A 19,515-nucleotide genomic window follows, 5' to 3' on the forward strand; every position below is an offset into this window, starting at 1 on the left:
TGCTCTGGCTTTCCTCTCCGTTTTGAAAGCCTAACTCTCCTGCAATGTCCAGGGCTAGCTATGTTCGGCAGAGAAGTTATTCAAAGTAACACAGACTGTCAGTGTCAGTCTGCACTGCAGCTATCACTATAAGGCTCTATTGGGAGAATAACTCCTCTGCCAACATAGCACTGAATATTGCAGCAGAGGTTGGGCTTTCAAAACGGAGAGGATAGCCACTACATGAGGTGATGAGAGATGTGTGTGTGTGTTTTTTATGTGCTGGGAGGAGTGGGAGCTGCTCAGTGTGTGCAACAGGTAACACCATAACATTGTCTGAGGGCTTTGAGAATAAAGTGCACTGCTACTGCATGAGGGTGTGGGTGTCCTAACATTGCGGGGAGATTGGGCCGGAGGGGGTCGAGGCTGAGCTGGAGGGAGGGGGGGGGGGGGCTGGGGGGGGCGGTCTGATTTCCCAGTCTGGCCCTGGGCAGCTCAAATGGTTTTTGGTTTGTTTTCCGAAAACCAACAGTACAGGTGCTTCACAGACCATCCAAGACACAAGTGATGTTCAACAAAGTCAAACGTAAAACATGGCAGACAGGGAATTTAATGTTTTTACTTAATCAGCCATTTCATTTCACTATATGTGTGCAATTAATTATTATATATAATGAGCAATTTTAAAATTAATTTTTTTTTAAACAAAGACTTAATTGCAATCATAAGTTAATATTCTCATTTAATTTGAGTACAAGTTTCATAGTTAGTATGATTTGATATAAATATAGATTTTTTACATTTCTTTTTTAAATTAGATTTATTAAATTAAACATATTAAACTAGAAAATGCTTGCATTTAGAAATATGTGGAGAAAATATGTGGAGAGCTCAAAATAGCTGTAGAATCTGAAAAGTACAAAGATCCTGCAAAATGCTACTGGAAAAGTTTTTGGATGGATTGAAAACCACTGTTGAATTGTCCCCATGCTAAGTATAGGGGAATGTTTTTCATGCACAAATACATGTTAAAGATTTGTTATAAGTGGCTTACAACAGACTTTTTAAAGGATTGGTATGACACTGCCATTGAATTGAATGTAGCTTACTGCCGCTCTGATCTGGTAGCGGGAGCGAGCTACATTCAGTTTATGGGCAGAATCGCATACGATGTGACTAGACAGAGCGCCCGTGAAGCGCTTTTAAAAAAAAAAAAAGACCCGCTCAGTAGAACCTGGAGCGGAGTTCAGGTAAACTCAATTTTGGAATAAAAAATCTCAGAAAGCTTTGGAATTATAATGTTGCCGCTAAGCTAATGTTATATAATTCTGCACTTTGTCCAGAATTATATAACATTATTTTGTAGGTTTACTGGCCCTTTAAGGTCTAGATAACAAGGGGGGAGCAGTCAATCCTGTAGGATGCGTTACCTTGTTTATACAAAAAGTGGAATACAGGTAATAATATAATGTGAATCGCTAGCTGAAGTTGCTGCCAGCCTCGGATACTCATCCACCATGGTTCAAATGATGGCATGGAACCTTCCAGGGAATATTTCAATGTATGCAAAACAATGGAACCTGGCTAACAGAAAGCAGACTTCACAAATCTTCACCAACCTCTCGGTCCAGGGACATCCATAAAGGGAGAACACACACCGGTCAGTAAACTTAAAAACAGGATCTTTATTGGAGTGTATAAAAACAAAGTTGGAGACAAGGCTCCGTTAAACAGGAAAAAAGGCTACAGCGTGACTGACTGCAGACATGTTTCACGTGTGTCCACACGCTTGTTCACTGCTGTCTGTCAGCTGTACAATTTGCCTCTATTTAAAGAGGCCTGTCTCAATTAAAATCAAATTTGCAGTTAACCCTTTCCTTTCTAATTTAATTGATGGTACACAAAATCAGATGAAAAACAAAGTCAGTTACTAAGATCATATACATATTAATAGTTAACACTGGAAAGACTAAGGAACTCTGTGTAAATTGATATTTTATGTTTCAAACTTTGTGAGATGAAAAAACTCTTTATATTTTCTACAGATATACCTTATTGATGGTTTATTACTTAGATTATTAAATAAATAAATTAACATCGCTCTCCTTATTGATACCATTAGGGTGACTGGTTTTTAACTCAAAAATCCACTTGGCTTCTCTGAAATTGAGTCTATATTCTCTATCTCCCCCTCTTTTATGTTTCATTACGTAATCAATTGCCTGTATGCAAAGCAATGAGGCATCCCCCTGATGCATGTTTTTAAAGTGTCTTGAGACAGGTGTATCCCTATCTGGGTCCTCAATGTCTCTTATATGTTCTAGAGCCCTATCTTTGACACAACGTTTTGTTCTACCAACGTATTGGATCTGGCACCCCCTACAGGTCAAGAGATATATGACATGTGTTGATTTGCAATTTAGATTAAATTTAATGTCATATTCACGACCTGTTACTGTAGATTTAAATTTTGTTCCCTCTTTTACATAGTCGCATGTTTTGCATCTCTGTGCTTTGCATTTAAAAAACCCTAATCTATTAGGTAACCATGTTTTCTTATGTACAAGGGGTAAATCAGACGGGGCTACCATATTTCCAATGGTAAGACCCTTTCTTGATACAAATTTGCAACCTTCTCTTGTGATCTCTTCTAAACCTGAGTCTACAGCTAAAATAGGTAAACTTTCCTTTATAATGCTGCAAATTTTATTAAACTCCAGACTGTAGGGGGTGCTAAAGACAATTTTATTTTTTGTGGTTTTTTCCTTTTTATATTTGTCTCCATACTGGTTTTTGTATTTTAAAAGATTTTCCCTAGGTATTCTGTCTACCTCCTCCTGGAAGTGGTAAGCGCCAACCTTCTTCTTTCTTTTTTTAATATTTCTTTTTTTAATCTTTCTTTTTTTAATATTTCAATGTATCATTTGTTTCCAAGCTCTGGTACAGTGTATTCTTTATGGCAGGGATTTCCAAACTGTGTGTCGTGACACGTTAGTGTGTCGGTGGCAGTGTGTAGGTGTGTCCCTGCTTCAGCACTAATTTCTTTTCATTTTAAATTTTTAAAAATTTTTGGGGGGGTTTCCCACTTTCCACCTGCCTGCTACACATATCACATGGTTGACACGTGATTGATACCTAGTGGGTCAAAGATCATCTTAACCTATTGGTGCAGCTCAGTGGGAACTGAAACTATTCCCATTGGCGGCTTTGGCGGCTTATTGGCTCCTAACTGCACATGTAGTCTCCTCAATTGGCTCGTGACTGCATGTGTAGTCAGTGAGTTGGACAGCAGTGTGTTTGCAGAGCAGGCAGTCTGTTGGACTCACAGAGCTCTGAGGGCAGCAGCTTAAACGCTGAGCTGAAGTCAGAAGTCAAAGTGTTTTGTTTTTTTTGCAACTAGCTCCCAGTAGTGCATTGCTGCTCCTGCTCTTGATATATGGATAGGAAGTGGAAGCTTAAAAATGCTTGATGATAAAATGCGAGTGTCTTTATCTAATATTCCACCAAATATTCAGAAACTGTGTTCATCCCATCAACCTCATACATCCCATTAAAATAGTAAGTAGCTATTGGTTTTATTCAACTTTTTTTTTATTCTTGCACATACTTACTTACTGTTACTTGTAAATACATTTCATTAATATATCATTGTATGTGTCCGTATCTCTTAAAACAAATTAGTTTAACCTCCTGTTTGCTAGTACAACTGAATTACTGTGTCGTGAAATTACTTAGGTCTAAAAAGTGCGTCACCAACAAGAAAAGTTTAGAACTCTATGGCATCACAAATATGCTTTAAAAGGAAGCAATAAGCAATAGTTCTGTACCTTTATAACAACACAATGCACTAAATAGAATCTACTCACAGACTGAGATGAAGGGCCCCATTTAAGAAACTCCGGGTGGACAAGGTTCACTACTGCAAACCTGTCCATCTGGCATCAGGGCCATTTATCATTGCACACATGGCCAATTACATTCAAGCAGGGGCTGTCAACCAGGTGGTGATATACCAAGACAAACATGATTATTTTAGAGATCATCCTGTAGTCATTTGATGATCATCAAACTACTTTAGAAGTCATTTGCACATCATCAGACATAATCAGGCTTGTAAAGTCATCAGCTAAATTAAAAAAATCTGGGTGGTTACTTCAGAGTGATTAACAGATTACCTTACTGATTACTTACAAAACATGAACAAGCAGTGAATGACTCTAGAGTCATCTCATTTAAATATTTCGGCCTGTGGGCATACTTCAGGATGGCTTCTGATTACTAGTCTGGAGTCATCGATTACTTTAGAATAACTCCAGGTAGATCATCATTTTTGACTAGGGTATGGAACGTTTAATCCTGAGCAGCCTATATGAACAATTCTCAGCTTTACTGAGCCACTGGACAGAAGGCCAAAAACTGTGACTGTCCAAAGGAAAGTTGATAGGTTTGGAATGGTTTGACTTTGAAAACCTTTTAAAAGATCTCCCCCACAAGGCACTTCTTATTCTAATAACTGTAATAGAAATGAAACCCCACAAATTTCAGCTAATATAACTGCTATATAAGAACATTACCCCCATTAACATTACCCCCATATATCAACCATTTTCTGTCAATTTTGTCTGTTTTCATATACTAATATTCCTCTAAATTAATAAGATCTGTTACTTTATTACGCCACATATTCAAAGTTGATAGTGAGAAAGATTAACAATTGTTAGCTACGAGAGATTTAATACTGTTGAGCATTATTGAAAATAGTTTCTTATATGGTTTGTATTTTAAAGGAGGAGATTTATGTAACAGCAATATCAATAGGTCAAGTATGTATTTAACCTTAACTATTCCTTCTATGTCTTTAATTACAGATAACCAGAGGTCTCTTATTGGGGTGCACCACCACCACCACATATGTGCTTGACTACTGTTCACATGACCTCGATGTGAAAAGTTTACGTAATTTTTTGGGGGGTATAATACCATTTTATAAAAATTTTGTTATAAATTTCCATCTATAAAGAAACTGAAGGTTTTATTGTATTCAAGAACATTGAGTATGCAGTTTGTGGCAAAATAATAACCCCTAAATCAGCTTCCCAGCTTTCAATATAACCTGGTAAATATCCAGGAGCAGGAGTATATAAGATTTTATATATTATGGATAAAGTGTGGCTTATAGGGGGAGTGTGACCACCGATATTCTCAAAATTAGTTAAAGATAGCTTCATGTTTGTTTTAGGTTTACAGGTGAAACTCGAAAAATTAGAATATCGTGCAAAACTTCATTTATTTCACTAATGCAACTTAAAAGGTGAAACTAATATATGAGATAGACTCATTACATGCAAAGCAAGATAGTTCAAGCCGTGATTTGTCATAATTGTGATGATTATGGCTTACAGCTCATGAAAACCCCAAATCCACAATTTCAGAAAATTAGAATATTGTGAAAAGGTGCAGTATTCTACGCTCAAAGTGTCCCACTCTAATCAGCTAATTAATCCATAACACCTGCAAAGGGTTCCTGAGCATTTAAATGGTTTCTCAGTCTGGTTCAGTAGGAATCACAATCATGGTAAAGACTGCTGACCTGACAGTTGTGCAGAAAACCATCATTGACACCCTCCATAAGGAGGGAAAGCCTCAAAAGGTAATTGCAAAAGAAGTTGGATGTTCCCAAAGTGCTGTATCAAAGCACATTAATAGAAAGTTATGTGGAAGGGAAAAGTGTGGAAGAAAAAGGTGCACAAGCAGCAGGGATGACCGCAGCCTGGAGAGGATTGTCAGGAAATCTGGAGTCAGTTCATCAAGAGCTGGAGTCAGTTCATCAAGAGCCACCACATACAGACAGATCCTGGACATGGGCTTCAAATGTCGTATATCTCTTGTCAAGCCACTCCTGAACAACAAACGTCAGAAGCGTCTTACCTGGGCTAAAGAAAACAAGACCTGGTCTGTTGCTCAGTGGTCCAAAGTCCTCTTTTCTGATGAGAGCAAATTTTGCATCTCATTTGGAAACCAAGGACCCAGAGTATGGAGGAAGAATGGAGAGGCACACACTGCAAGATGCTTGAAGTCCAGAGAGAAGTTTCCACAGTCTGTGTTGATTTGGGGAGCCATGTCATCTGCTGGTGTTGGTCCACTGTGCTTCATTAAGTCCAGGGTCAATGCAGCCGTCTACCAGGAGATTTTGGAGCACTTCATGCTTCATTCCGCAGACGAGCTCTATGTGGATGCTGACTTAATTTTCCAGCAGGACTTGGCACCTGCCCACACTGCCAAAAGCACCAAAATGTGGTTCAATGACTGTGGGATTACTGTGCTTGATTGGCCAGCAAACTCGTCTGACCTGAACCCCATAGAGAATCTAAGGGGGATTGCCAAGAGAAAGATGAGAGACATGAGACCGAACAATGCAGAAGAGCTGAAGGCAGCTATTGAAGCATCCTGGTATTCCATAACACCTCAGCAGTGCCACAGGCTGATAGCTTCCATGCCACGCCGCATTGAGGCAGTAATTGCTGCAAAAGGGGCCTAAACCAAGTACTGAGTACATACAGTATGCATGCTTATACTTTTCAGAGGTCCAATATTGTTCTATGTACAATCCTTGTTTTATTGATTGCATGTAATATTCTAATTTTCTGAGATTGTGGATTTGGGGTTTTCATGAGCTGTAAGCCATAATCATCACAATTATGACAAATCACGGCTTGAACGATCTTGCTTTGCATGTAATGAGTCTATCGCATACATTAGTTTCATCTTTTAAGTTGCATTAGTGAAATAAATTAACTTTTGCACGATATTCTAATTTTTCAAGTTTCACCTGTATGTAAAAATCATTTGTAATTTATGAAGCTGAAAATTGTCAATAGCTCAAATTAAAGGGACATGATATCCAAATGTTGAAGCACTTGAAAGTGATGCAGCATAGCTGTAAAAAGCTGACTAGAAAATATCACCTGAATATCTCTGTGTAGAAAAGAAAGTTATTTTACCTCAAATTGTCCTCAGTAGCCACATCCCATTGTAAATGGACTTTAACAGGATGCTAGGGACTTGCAAGGAAGTGTGCATTTGGCATGTGCAGGCACAATCATGTTATCTCCCTCCTCAGTATACAGTTTGCTGTGAAATCTTATGAGATCACAGTGAAGCAAAGTGTGCCATTAGCACTAATGAAGCTGATTTTTTTTGCATCTGACAGAGCACTTACTATTGTGAGCCGAAGAAACTTTGAGGTAAAATATCTTTTATATAAAGGGATGTTCAGGTGATATTTTCTTGCAGCTTTTTACAGTTCTGCTGCATCATTTTAAAGTGATTTAGCATATGGCTATTATGTCCATTTCATTTCAATGCCTAGATATATAAAGTTTATTACATGATACATAAAACAGCAGTACATCTCAACTTTTTGAGTGTTTAGGTGTCAGCATCAAATAAACTGCACTGAATGCATTTTCATACTTGCATGAATGGGTCCTGAAGATAATGTGTCATTCCCTTCAGCACTGTGGAAATTGCGTTGGGAAAAGCTGTCCTGTTTCCCTCTACCAAACCGAGATCCATACCGAATGCCACCTGAAAGTAAAAAAATTGGTGACTCGCTACAAACATTTAATCAAGAATAATATTACTTTATCAAAATGTCAACAACTGTTTATGATGTTGGACATTACATTGCCTGCTTTAAGGGACATGAAACTCAAAAAATGTCCTTTGAACATGCAATTTAAAAAAAACTTTCCAACTTCTATAATTTGCTTAATTCTCTTGGTATCCTTTGTTAAAGGAGCAGTAATGCACTCCTGGGAGCTAGCTGAAGGCATTGGGTGAGTTAATGAGAAGAAACTTATATGTATAGCCACCAATTAGCATCTAGCTTCCAGTAGTGCATTGCTGCTCCTGGGCTTACCTGGTTATGCTTTACCAGACATTATAGCATATTAGATAATAGAAGTAAATTGAAAAGTTGTTTAAAATTGCACGCTCTATCTGAATCATGAAATCATGGCTATAGTAACAAGCAAGTGGGGCTCAGTAAAAGATAATCCAACATTTATTAAAACATGAAAGCTGTATACAAAACAATAAAAAAACACCACTTGCGCATGGAAGAAAATGTGCTGACATCTATCCCGTGCTGCCCATACACAACTCATATTGGTCCCTAACCATTTGCTCTATATTAATATAAGCCACATAATTGGTTCTGAACATGAATATATCTGTGTCATTGTCTCTAAGATATCGTAAGAGGTTTTCTGTTAATTCTAAGATGTGTACTTAGAAGCTATCTGAATGGCTATAAATATCAATTGCAATGGTCATCATTAATACGCCAGCAGATATCAGTGAGATACATTACTTCTCTCATAATTCTCCTTAGAAGATGATCTATTAGATATATTTTAAACCTAGATGCCACTCAGTTCTTTTATATATATATATATATATATATATATATATATATATATATATATATATATATATATACATATACAATGGTTATGACACCGATTGGGATAATGTATTACAGAGTGAATCAAATCAACCTACCACATTGATCATAATATTAATGAATTTTGTATGCATAAATAAACATATGACAAAGTACTAATCGGGTAATATTTATATACTTGTTTCTTAAGAACACCCATTTATTTAATGATTATAATATATACTTGATATGATGCAAAGCGTACCACTTATATGTAATCTGAATCAATGTCATTTTGAAGTTTAGAATTGGTACTTATTGCGAAGTACTATCTTGCATACCCTGATCATTATAGTTATACATTCACACATTTTTTCCAATCCATTAGGGTCACCATCCGATGTCACTTCACAAAGTAACAAGTGATATATCATAAATGAAGATTTGATGTTTGAGACCTTTACATTGACATAATCATTACGAGCAGTACATCGTCAAGATGTAAACAATAACAAAGGCATACAAGGCTCTGTAACCAATTAGAGTACTCCTTAACTACACACCCATTCTATGACACATACGCTCATGATTGGCGAGTGAAGGGGCAGTAATTTTTAGAACAACGTGATTGGACATTCAAAATATGGGCTGTAGTATTTTAAGAGGCAGCACCCGGGCCTTGGCTTGTCACTTCACATTGAGAAAGGCTGATACAACAGCCCGAAACGCTTTTGTGTTTATAGTGTATGATAGTCTGCACTATTATATTTTTGTACATAGATGTTAGTCATTCCTATCACCTGACGCCGAGGATTGCTGTTATCGGCCAGGAAAAAGGGGGGGTGACGATACATCATATTTTCACAGTTTTAATTGGTTGGTAATTACGTATACATATAGGGATATTTATCCCTTTTTTAACTAAAGTTTTGACTTTTTAATACTTAATTCATAGGAAGAGTGCTAAATTAAACCCCTACTTAGGTTCTTACCTACCTTTTCTTAATTCAATATTATATATGGGGGGTAGCACCGGAATATAACTATTGTTCATTCCATTTTTCCTATTTTCACTGTAACTAGTGCCAGTAAGTGTCATCCTGTATAATTTCTTTGTTAAAGTGTATGACAATTCATAGTCTCAAATCTATGTATATATGATATGAACATTTTTATAACATATATTAATAATCAAATCCAACAAACATGCTTATGTGATGAAAAGCTAATAACATTTAATATCTTCAATCTTTTTGATTAATACATACATGTATTGTAGTACACTGAGACAACAGGGAAGGTAAATGGGAAAGAGATAAAAAAAAAACACTCCTATCCTTAGCATGTTAATGTGTTAAATATGTTGTGTCAATATCATAACCTGACCCATAATATAAATCTAAATAAATAATGATGTCAGTCTGGGTATTGAAACCTCGGGGAATCCTCATCCTGAGGGTAAAAATCCAAAAAGCCTCACGGCGAGATAAGAGAGCATCCAAGTCTCCTCCTCCAGTTGATGCTCTAACAGAGTCTATTACCAGCCATTGGAATGCTTTCCCCTGGCATCCATGTTTTTTTTTAAAAAAATTTTTTTGCTGCGAGTGCTGAGCATGGATTGACAGAGGAAATATCACTTAGAGGCTCCCTGAATCTTACACTTACTTCCCTTGTGGTCATGCCTATGTACTGTAATTTACATTCTTGACAACAGATTACATAACTTGACCTGCAATTGGCACAATTATTCAAATCATATACTCTTTGTGTAACTGAAGACTGGAAATGCCTAGACACCATAGCATGTCCACAGGACATTGCTGCATTTATAATGTCCTTTGCAGCTTAACCAGCTGCCCTGTTTCTTTTTAGATTGTAACATGCTAGTTGATAAGGAATTCCCTAAAGTACGATTACGTGTAGAAATAAATCAACATCCCTGTTGTACTACAGAATATAAAGTATAATCCCCTCGCAAGACCGATAAATGTTTTTTAACAATGTTGATAATATCACCATACTGGTTACTGTAAGGAGTGCTAAAGTCTGTCTGCTCTTGTTGTGTTAGATGCCTGGTCCTGTAAAAGATTCTGTCTATCAATAGCCTCTACCTGTATTAATAACTTCTTTCTTGTAACCTCTATCTTGTAGTCTATGACTAAGGTTCACACTCTCAGTCTGGTAAGCAGCTGTATCTTAGGATTTGCATGAAAGCAACATATTAGCCATAATTGGCTTATGATACAAGTTGCTAACAATCTGTGATCTAGACAATGCCCCTTCAAAACTAAATCCAAATAGGGAATGTCTGTATGGTTAAAATGAAAAGTAAATTCCAAGTCAGTATTGTTCTCATTGAGATATGAGACAAGGAATTCTGCTTCTATTTCTGTACCCCCTAGATAAAAAGCAGATCATCTATGTATCTACGATAAAAATGTACTCGATCTCAAAGGGGATTAATATCTCCAAAGACGTGGGACAGTTCCCAACATCTCATATTGCCACCATCGCTTTCCCACAGCTTTGGAGATAAAACTATCCATCATAGTTATGTTTCAGTCGAAAATCAATAACCCGAATTATATCATCTTTAAATTCGGTTTCATAGCAGCTATAAGTGTCTAGGAAAAATCTAACAGCTATCAAGCCTAAATCATAGGGAATGGCTGAATACAGCCCCAATACATCTGATGTAAGCCATGACAAGTTTTCATCCCATTTTTTAAGTTCTAAAAGGCGTAATAGGTGTTTGGTATCTCTAAAATAAAAAAAAAATTAAACCAGTGGTTGTAAAAAAAAAACAAAAAAACAATTCAGGTAGACAGTTTTTCCAAAAGGGAGCCAATGTCTGAGAATATAGGCCTACTTTTGATTTCAGTTGGATACTTGTACACCATTGGAAGATGGTGGAAGAGCGGGACAATTGGATCTGTGACATTTAAGAATTCAAATGTATTTTCATCTATGAAACCTGCTTCCCTACCATCATCCAAAAGGTTGTACACCGATCTCTGAAAGTCTCTAGTCGGATTAAGATCTATATACATTAGTATCTCAGAGTTGTCTGTAGACCTCTTTCAAGTAATCCCTTTCATTCATATTCACAACATATCCCCCCCTTGTCAGCCTGTCTGATCACTAAATTTTCATTAGAAGTCAGAGATTTCAAAGCTACCCTTAGTCCACTTGTCAAATTATTCGAATGTCTTTGTGTAGGAGTCCTGTCATATAGGGCTCTCAGATCATTCTCTACCCTTTTATGAAAAGTATCTAATACATTTCCATGAGACTTAATGGGATAAAAAAACTGATGACGGTCTGTAGCCCACATGACAGGACACCACACCTTGTATTCATTTTATTAGTTTTAATCTAAAGTTCCAAGAGAGACAAAGTTGTGGATGGAAACGGATTACAAACGGTTCCTATGAAAGTCACAATTAATCAAACCCCTTGAAAAAACAACATGATTTTAATAACGCCAGTACTGTTAGTTATAATCACGCCAATGCGAGTGTGACTTTTAATCAAATATTAAAAATAATAAAAACACGTCATTTATATCTGTGAAGAGGATGTATTCTAATTACAATAGGCTAATGTTGCACAGTTAATAAGTATTTTCCTTGCAGAGTGAACAAAGGCGTTACATAAATAGAGCTTTCCTGTAACATTCAGGTAGATTGTAACACATATTACGAGTCGTGTCGGTACTGCTATACCGCAAGCATTTTAGCCTCTCCATTCTGCACTCAAAATTATGTTTGAGTGCGCGATTTTCCATAGCACCGGTTAACAGGTTGTGCAGTCCAGCTAAAATGCTTGCGTTATGTTCTATACCGACACGATCCATACCGCCATATGAGAGCAGTAGTTATAAATTTTGTGTAACAAAAATGTTTCACAAAACTCATAACTAAAATGTTACAAAGTACACTAACACCCATAAACTACCTATTAACCCCTAAACCGCCACCCTCCCGCATCGCAAACACTATATTAAACTTATTAACCCCTTATCCACCGCCAACCCACATTGCGACTATTGAATAAATTTATTAACCCCTAATCTGCTGCCCCCAACATCGCTGACACTAAAATAAAGCTATTAACCCCTAATTTGCTGCTCCCTGACATCGCCAACACTATAATAAAGTTATTAACTCCTAAACCTCAGGCCTCCCACATCGACGCCACTAAATAAACCTATTAACCCTACCTAAACTTCCGGCCTCCCACATAGCCGCCATTAAATAAACCTATTAATCCCTAAACCTCTGGCCTCCCACATCTCTGCAACTAAATAAACCTATTAACCCCTAAACCGCTGTCCCCCCACATCGCAAAACACTAAATTAAACTATTAACCCCTAAACCTAACACCCCCTAACTTTAAATTAAAATTACAATAAAACTATATTTAAATAAATTAAAACTTATCTGTGAAATAGAAATAAACCTACATTAAACTATAAATTAACCTAACATTACTATTCTAATAAAATAAATAAATACTACCAATTAAAAAATCTAAAAATTTTAAAAAATTTAACACTACGAGAAAAATTAAAAAATCTAAAATTATAAAAAAATTATAAACACTAAATTACAAAAAATAAAAAAGACTAAGCTTACAAAAAATAATAAACGAAATTATCACAAATAAAAACAATTACACCTGCCCGACTTCCGGTGGGCGGAGACCTAAGATGGCCTCAAGACTATGAAGCTCTGGATATCGTCTTAAACATTTCGTTTGAAAGTGGCCATACCTCAAGTCATCCTAATCTCCCTTAGCAGTTCGGCTGTTTGGGAACCTTAAGAGATCAGGATTACTATCACCTGGCCCCCGAGAAGTCAGAAAAAGTAGAGAATTCAGGAAAGTTTGGAAACCGGAGTAGTGTACAGCGTGCTATCCTGTGTAGAAGCGGCCCGGGAATACAAAATGTTTAGCTCACCCTCAGAAGACCACCAATACACGGAAATAGTACTTTCCTTAAAAAACCTGTTACTGCCGGCATTTATTAAGCTGGAAGAAGCCACGCAGCATTTGTTAACTGAGATTCAGGCCCCAGGATCTGAATGTACTTCGACAAGATGGCGCCGACCAGATGCGGTCTTATCCCACAACAATTGCGACACTGCACAGGAAAGATCTCCCCAGGGATGCAGAGAAAAAACAGAGGAACAAGAACCTTGTTTAGAGGAAGATAACAAATCTTGGACAGGTCTGAGTAAACAGATGTCAGATCTCCTTGAACCGGACGCCTCTCACTGTCATATTTTAGGGACGGCTGAAGAAGCATTTACCTCCGATATCACCATGATAGCAACTATGGATAAAGCAACATTGTGCTCTGCTGAAATTAAAAACCTGCCTGTAAGTCCTCCTATACAATCTGCCACAGACCTACTCGTTATTTCGGCAATGGAACATGATTATAGGAAAGCTTCCATTGTCACCACGATGGCAATTACAGCTAAAGCGGCATTGAACTATGCTGAAATTAAAAGCCTATCTGCAGGTCCTCCCATAAAATCTGCCACAGCCACACTCGTTATTACTGCAACAGATCATGATACTGGGACGCAACAGGATATTAATATGCGGAGACCTTCTTGTTGCCTTCCTTCTGGGACATATTACATTCTTCTGAGGTATTATTATTATTACCTGTTCTTAACTAGAGCTGGAATTGGATGACTTTTCTGTCTGGATTCACTCTCCCAACCATCATAATATGACCTCCTTTTGATTACCGGATGCCCCTTGAAACTTGGCTTGTAGATTCTGCAAGTCTATGTATATCACCTATTTGAACTCTGAAGTTTTAAACTCTTAGACCCCATACTATGAGAAACCTGGACTGATACTCATATTAATGTAATAAAATCATTCACAAGCCTGCTACTCCGGATAGATAGTGGATTATTTTCTAGGTTATATAGGAATGGTGTTTAGTGGATTGTTAAGGTTTGGTTTCTGTTAATTTGTTGTTATTTTTTTTTGTATATCTCTTTTACATACACCCAAAAATCTTAGCAATGCTTTACCCAAGTTATTTAGAGAAATCATATTGCTGTATGGAACTTCCCACGACTACTATCTGAACCTAGCTGCTATTGTAACCTTAAATGTTCCAAACTGTACATTGTCTTAAGGCTCCATTTATTTTATTTCTTTTTCAAGCACTGAACACATTAGGAGATGAGTTTAGCACTTCTTCCGTGTAATACTATTATTCGCAAAGTGCATATCTCTTATACATGTCTCCACTTTCGTTAACACAGAGCAGCTAAAGTGATTGATTATTTCACGGCTGGAAATGAATCTTTAGTTGAATTTTTGGCCCTATGTCTCCATCTAGGCTAAATGACATAATTTATTATTGTGTGTTTTTAAAACTTAATTTTGCCTGTTTAGGCAGTTGGGTGTTATATATAAGTTTGTATAATACTTTCTTTGTTTTTTCCTGTTTGTTTTCTTTAATGCTCTACAAGATTAATGCCATACTGCTTGCTATTATGTTGACATTGATGTGGAAATATTTTTTGTCCCTTTGCTAATTCACTTTAACAACTATCAGCAGAGATAATTATTTCTTCTTCTGAAACAATCTTACAGGTGGAATCACTATGTTTAATAGAGGGCTCATAGGATGGCCACATGACTCAAAAGAGATAACATTCCCACTTTGGGAAAAGCATTTTAAAGCTTGAAATACCCTTTACGGTTAGTTTTTGTGCGTCATAGAAACCTTATATAACCATTTAACATTGCTTACTTATCTTAATATCATTGTGAGATTTATACATCTTGTATAGATGATTGCACCTTTCTAATATTATAAGTCAATAGTCATTGCCATCTCTCCAAGGGAACGCCTGTGTATCTAGAAGTAACTTCATGCTTGACTATCTTTTCTGTTCGTGCTTATCAAATGTCATTAGGATTCTTACTACCTTAGAATAGTGCTCATACATCACTGTAAAGCAGTACACTAGCAGGTATCCATATCTAGTCTATGGAAAGGAATGATTATTCCATGTTTGCTTGTTTTTTTTTTTTTTTTTTTTTGTGTTTGTATTTTAGGTTAAGTTTAATAATATTAAAAAACCCAATATTGTGGTACTGACACATATCATTCATCAATCCATTAATTTCAACTGTGCTCTTTACTTTTACATATATGCCAATGTATGATACCTTAATTTACTGTATTGTTGTTTCTGCCTTTTAACTCACCCTGTGAGGTGGGCTGATGATACCACTTGTATTACTGTACCCTTTATTGGTTATTAATAAAATTAAAAAAAAAACAATTACACCTAATCTAATAGCCCTATAAAAATAAAAAAGTCCCCTCAAAATAAAAACACCCCCTAGCCCTTAAAACAGCTCTTTTACCTGTAAAAAAATACAATTCAGCTCTTTTTCATTGCCCTTAAAAGGGCATATAGCTATTTTTCAAATTGCCCAAACCCTAATCTAAAAAAAAAAAACACACCAAAAAATAAAAAAAATAGCTAATAACACTACCCACAGAATATCTAGTCACGGTTCCTGAAGTCCGGACATCCATCTCCATCCAGGCGGCAACATTTTCATCCATCACGGGGGCGTCTTCTATCTTCATCCCGGCGGCGCAGAGCAACGAAGACACCCAGCACGGAGTGTCCTCTTCATATGGTCCCCGCCGTACACTGAAGCTTCAATGCAAGGTAGCCGTTTCAAAATGGCGTACCTTGCATTCCTATTGGCTGATTTGATTCTTCAAATTCAAATCAGCCAATAGGATGAAAGCTTCTGAATTCCCATTGGCTGTTCAAAACGGCCAATAGGATGAGAGCTACTGAAATCCTATTGGCTGATTTGAACAGATGTCGGGGAGCGGCGGATTAGGGGTTAATAACTTTATTCAGGTGTCGGCGATATTGGGGGCAGCAAATTAGGGGTGTTTAGACTTGGGGTTTATGTAAGGGTGTTTAAACGTAACTTTTTTTTCCCCATAGACATCAATGGGGCTGCCTTACGGAGATTTTTCATTCCGCACACTTCAGGTGTTAGTTTTTTTTCTAACACTCTCCCCATTGATGTCTATGGGGGAAAGCGTGCACGAGCACGTCAAAGCAGCCCTTGGATTTTGTGCGGTTTGGAGCTTAAGGCCACCATATCGCACACACAAGGAGGCTTTTCAGTAACTCGTAATGGCGGAGCTATGGAGAGTGAAATATCGCAACTTTTTTTAGCGTTAGTTTCTCACCGTGTTTAGCGCAAAACTCGTAATCTAGGTGATTAAATGGTATAAATGGGATCTTGTATCAGTCCGTTTTGGCAGACCTCACAGTTTATATTTTGAAAACAGGTACTTAAAGGGATACTCAAGTCAAAATTGAACTTTCATTATTCAGATAGAGCAGCAATTTTAAACAACTTTTCAATTTACTTCCATTCACAAAATGGGCACAGTCTTTTATTTATTTAAACTTTTTGAGTCACCAGCTCCTACTGAGCATGTGCAAGAATTCACAGAATAAGCGCGTATGCATTTGTGATTGGCTGATGGCTGTCACATGGTAATTGTATGCATTTGTGATTGGCTGATGGCTGTCACATGGTACAGGGGGAGTGGAAATAGACATAACTTTAAAAATTGTCAGAAAAAAAAAATACTATTCATTTGAAGTTCAGACTAAGTGCTATTGCATTGTCTTGTTATCTTGCATATGTTGATTATGCAAATCTACTGTGTTGACTGGTCCTTTAACACACAAAACACTGTTTTCAGGAGTTTCTCTGATGAAAACCCATTTGCGGGACTATCATTGTGATCACTCAAGAAACTCAATGGCCTATTTGGTCACAAAGCAAGAAGCCATTTTGGGATCAAATCGCTGATAGATTGTGATTGAGGCCAGTTAGCATTAGTGCAATAATGAAATGCTCTAACGCATTCAAGCACATTCTTTTTGCACATTTATGTCCCTTTAAAGAGACTGTAAAATCATTTTTATATACAGTGTCAAGAAAAAGTATTTGAACCCTTTAGAAATTAATGCATTTATGTATAAATTTGTCTTCAAATCTGGTTTGATGTTCATCTAAATTACAGTAATCAACAAACACAATGGGCCAGATTCAGAGTAGAGCGCTAGCATTTGCGTGCAAGCGATATCGGGTTTATCATGCCTGTTTGAATGCGTCGGGTTAGCGCTCATATTACAAGTTGAAACTAAGGCCTCTATTTATCAAAGCGTCAACTAAAAATACGGCAGAATTCCGTGCCGTACTTGTCGCGAGATTGCATTGCCGTAGTTATCAAAGTCTCAAGATCGGAAGAATTCGAATTTTGAGACGTAACATACGATCCGGCACTCTTAATTCGACGCAGAACGCTGCGAATAGAAAACCTCTGGAAATGTTGCAGAATTCTGTGCATTCGCCGTGTTCTTCGACACAATTGGAAGCTTTTTCAAAGTTATCAAAAAATGACCACTTACGCTTGCGTCTTATCCGACGCAGCGTACCTAGTTTTCAATCCGCCGCCTTAGAGGTTGCGGATGCTATGGTAGTCAATGGGAATCGGAAAACAGAAATCTTATGTTCGATGCTGCTAGAGTGAAGCATATCACCTAATACAATTCAATGGAAAGCATTATTAAATATGTATACCTTATTATAAATACCATTCCCTTCCTGTAATTCAAAGTTTGTAAAAAGAAAAGCGCATTCACACAAAGTGTTAGAAGGGAAGTTCGGCGTGCGGCTGCACTAATCCGGAACCGGAACTACGGGTAGACCACAGGGTCACAGGGTCCTCCAATAATGGATCAGCTAGTCCGGAGTGCCGTAGCCAGGGAGATCAGGCCCAAGGTATGTAATCCAAAGAGAAAAAATGGCAGGCACTACACGGGGGTGAAATTCAAACAGCAGTTTATTAATTTAAGCCACACATAAACAAGAACAGGCTTAAAATAACTCCAGCAACATACAGACAGAAGGGTAGACACAGAGGGAATGACTGCCTGACACGTTTCGCGCCCCCTAGTGGCGCTTAATCATAGGCTAAGTTAGTAACAGCAAGACACCCCTTATATACACACAAGGGAATTAACCCTGCCCCCACCAACAATAAATTTTAAAACATACTGATGTATTCTATAATGTATTTAAAGCTGAGGCAATTGAGTTATAAAAGAGAGACATAATATACCACCCTGCAGTATTGTTATAAATCTATTACTAGTATAAATGCTAAAGTAATAGATAGAAACTCCAATCAGGCTCATAATGAGATAGAAAAGCGCAAAAGGGGATACAAGAAAGGCAGAAGAAGAAAAGGGGAAGATTAAAGGACTAAATGAATAAGTTAATATCCAAAAATGTTATCAACCTAGTCAAAAAAGCCAATACTCCTATATTAAAACACATATACTAAATAAACAAGAGAGTACTAATTAAATAGGTAAATTATTCAAATGGTCTTCCAATTCATAATAAAAATAATAAATGTATATATGGTACACAAATTAAATTAGAAAGGAGTCCGTGTATCAATGTATATGTGTAAATAGAGTATATTGATAGAACCTAAGTATCAATAAAGAAATTGATCTCACATTCCTTATTCATGCCATTAGGTATCCTAGTGTGTAATTTTAGGATCCAGTAAAGTTCTTTTCTATCTAGGATTTTATTTTTGTTACCACCCCTAGGGGGGAGGGTGACTCTATCAATGACTTGTATTGACATGTCTGCAATATGACTAAAGTGATGATAATTGAAGTGGTTAACTACTGCAGAGTCTACAAAATAATTTTTAACATCCCTAATATGTTCACCATGTCTTGTTCTTATCTCAAGTGACGTTTTCCCTACATATTGGCTTTTACATAGGTTACAGGTAAGTAGGTAGACCACGTAAGAGGTTCTACAATTAGCATAAAAGTCTATTTGGTAAGTTTTATTGTCATAAGAAGAACTAAAACTATTACCTACTATTATATTCATGCAAGTCGTGCATTGTCTACCACCACATTTAAAATTGCCCTTCTTTGAAAGCCAACAAGTGGGATTTCGGTGGTTT

The 19,515-nt window shown here is 37.0% G+C and overlaps 1 protein-coding gene across 1 annotated transcript in view; it reads right to left on the reverse strand.

Moving 5' to 3' along the window:
* The window catches only part of LOC128644920 (cholesterol 24-hydroxylase), a 175,232-nt gene that overhangs the window by 34,740 nt on the left and 120,977 nt on the right, over window positions 1-19,515 (reverse strand). Inside the window, exon 7 of the mRNA XM_053697576.1 lies at window positions 7,453-7,566. Within this exon, the coding sequence (XP_053553551.1) occupies window positions 7,453-7,566 (114 nt within the window). The remainder of the gene's footprint in view (window positions 1-7,452; window positions 7,567-19,515) is intronic.

This window comes from Bombina bombina, chromosome 1 (genome assembly GCF_027579735.1).
Source record: "Bombina bombina isolate aBomBom1 chromosome 1, aBomBom1.pri, whole genome shotgun sequence".
In the NCBI taxonomy this organism is placed as follows: Eukaryota; Metazoa; Chordata; class Amphibia; order Anura; family Bombinatoridae; genus Bombina; species Bombina bombina.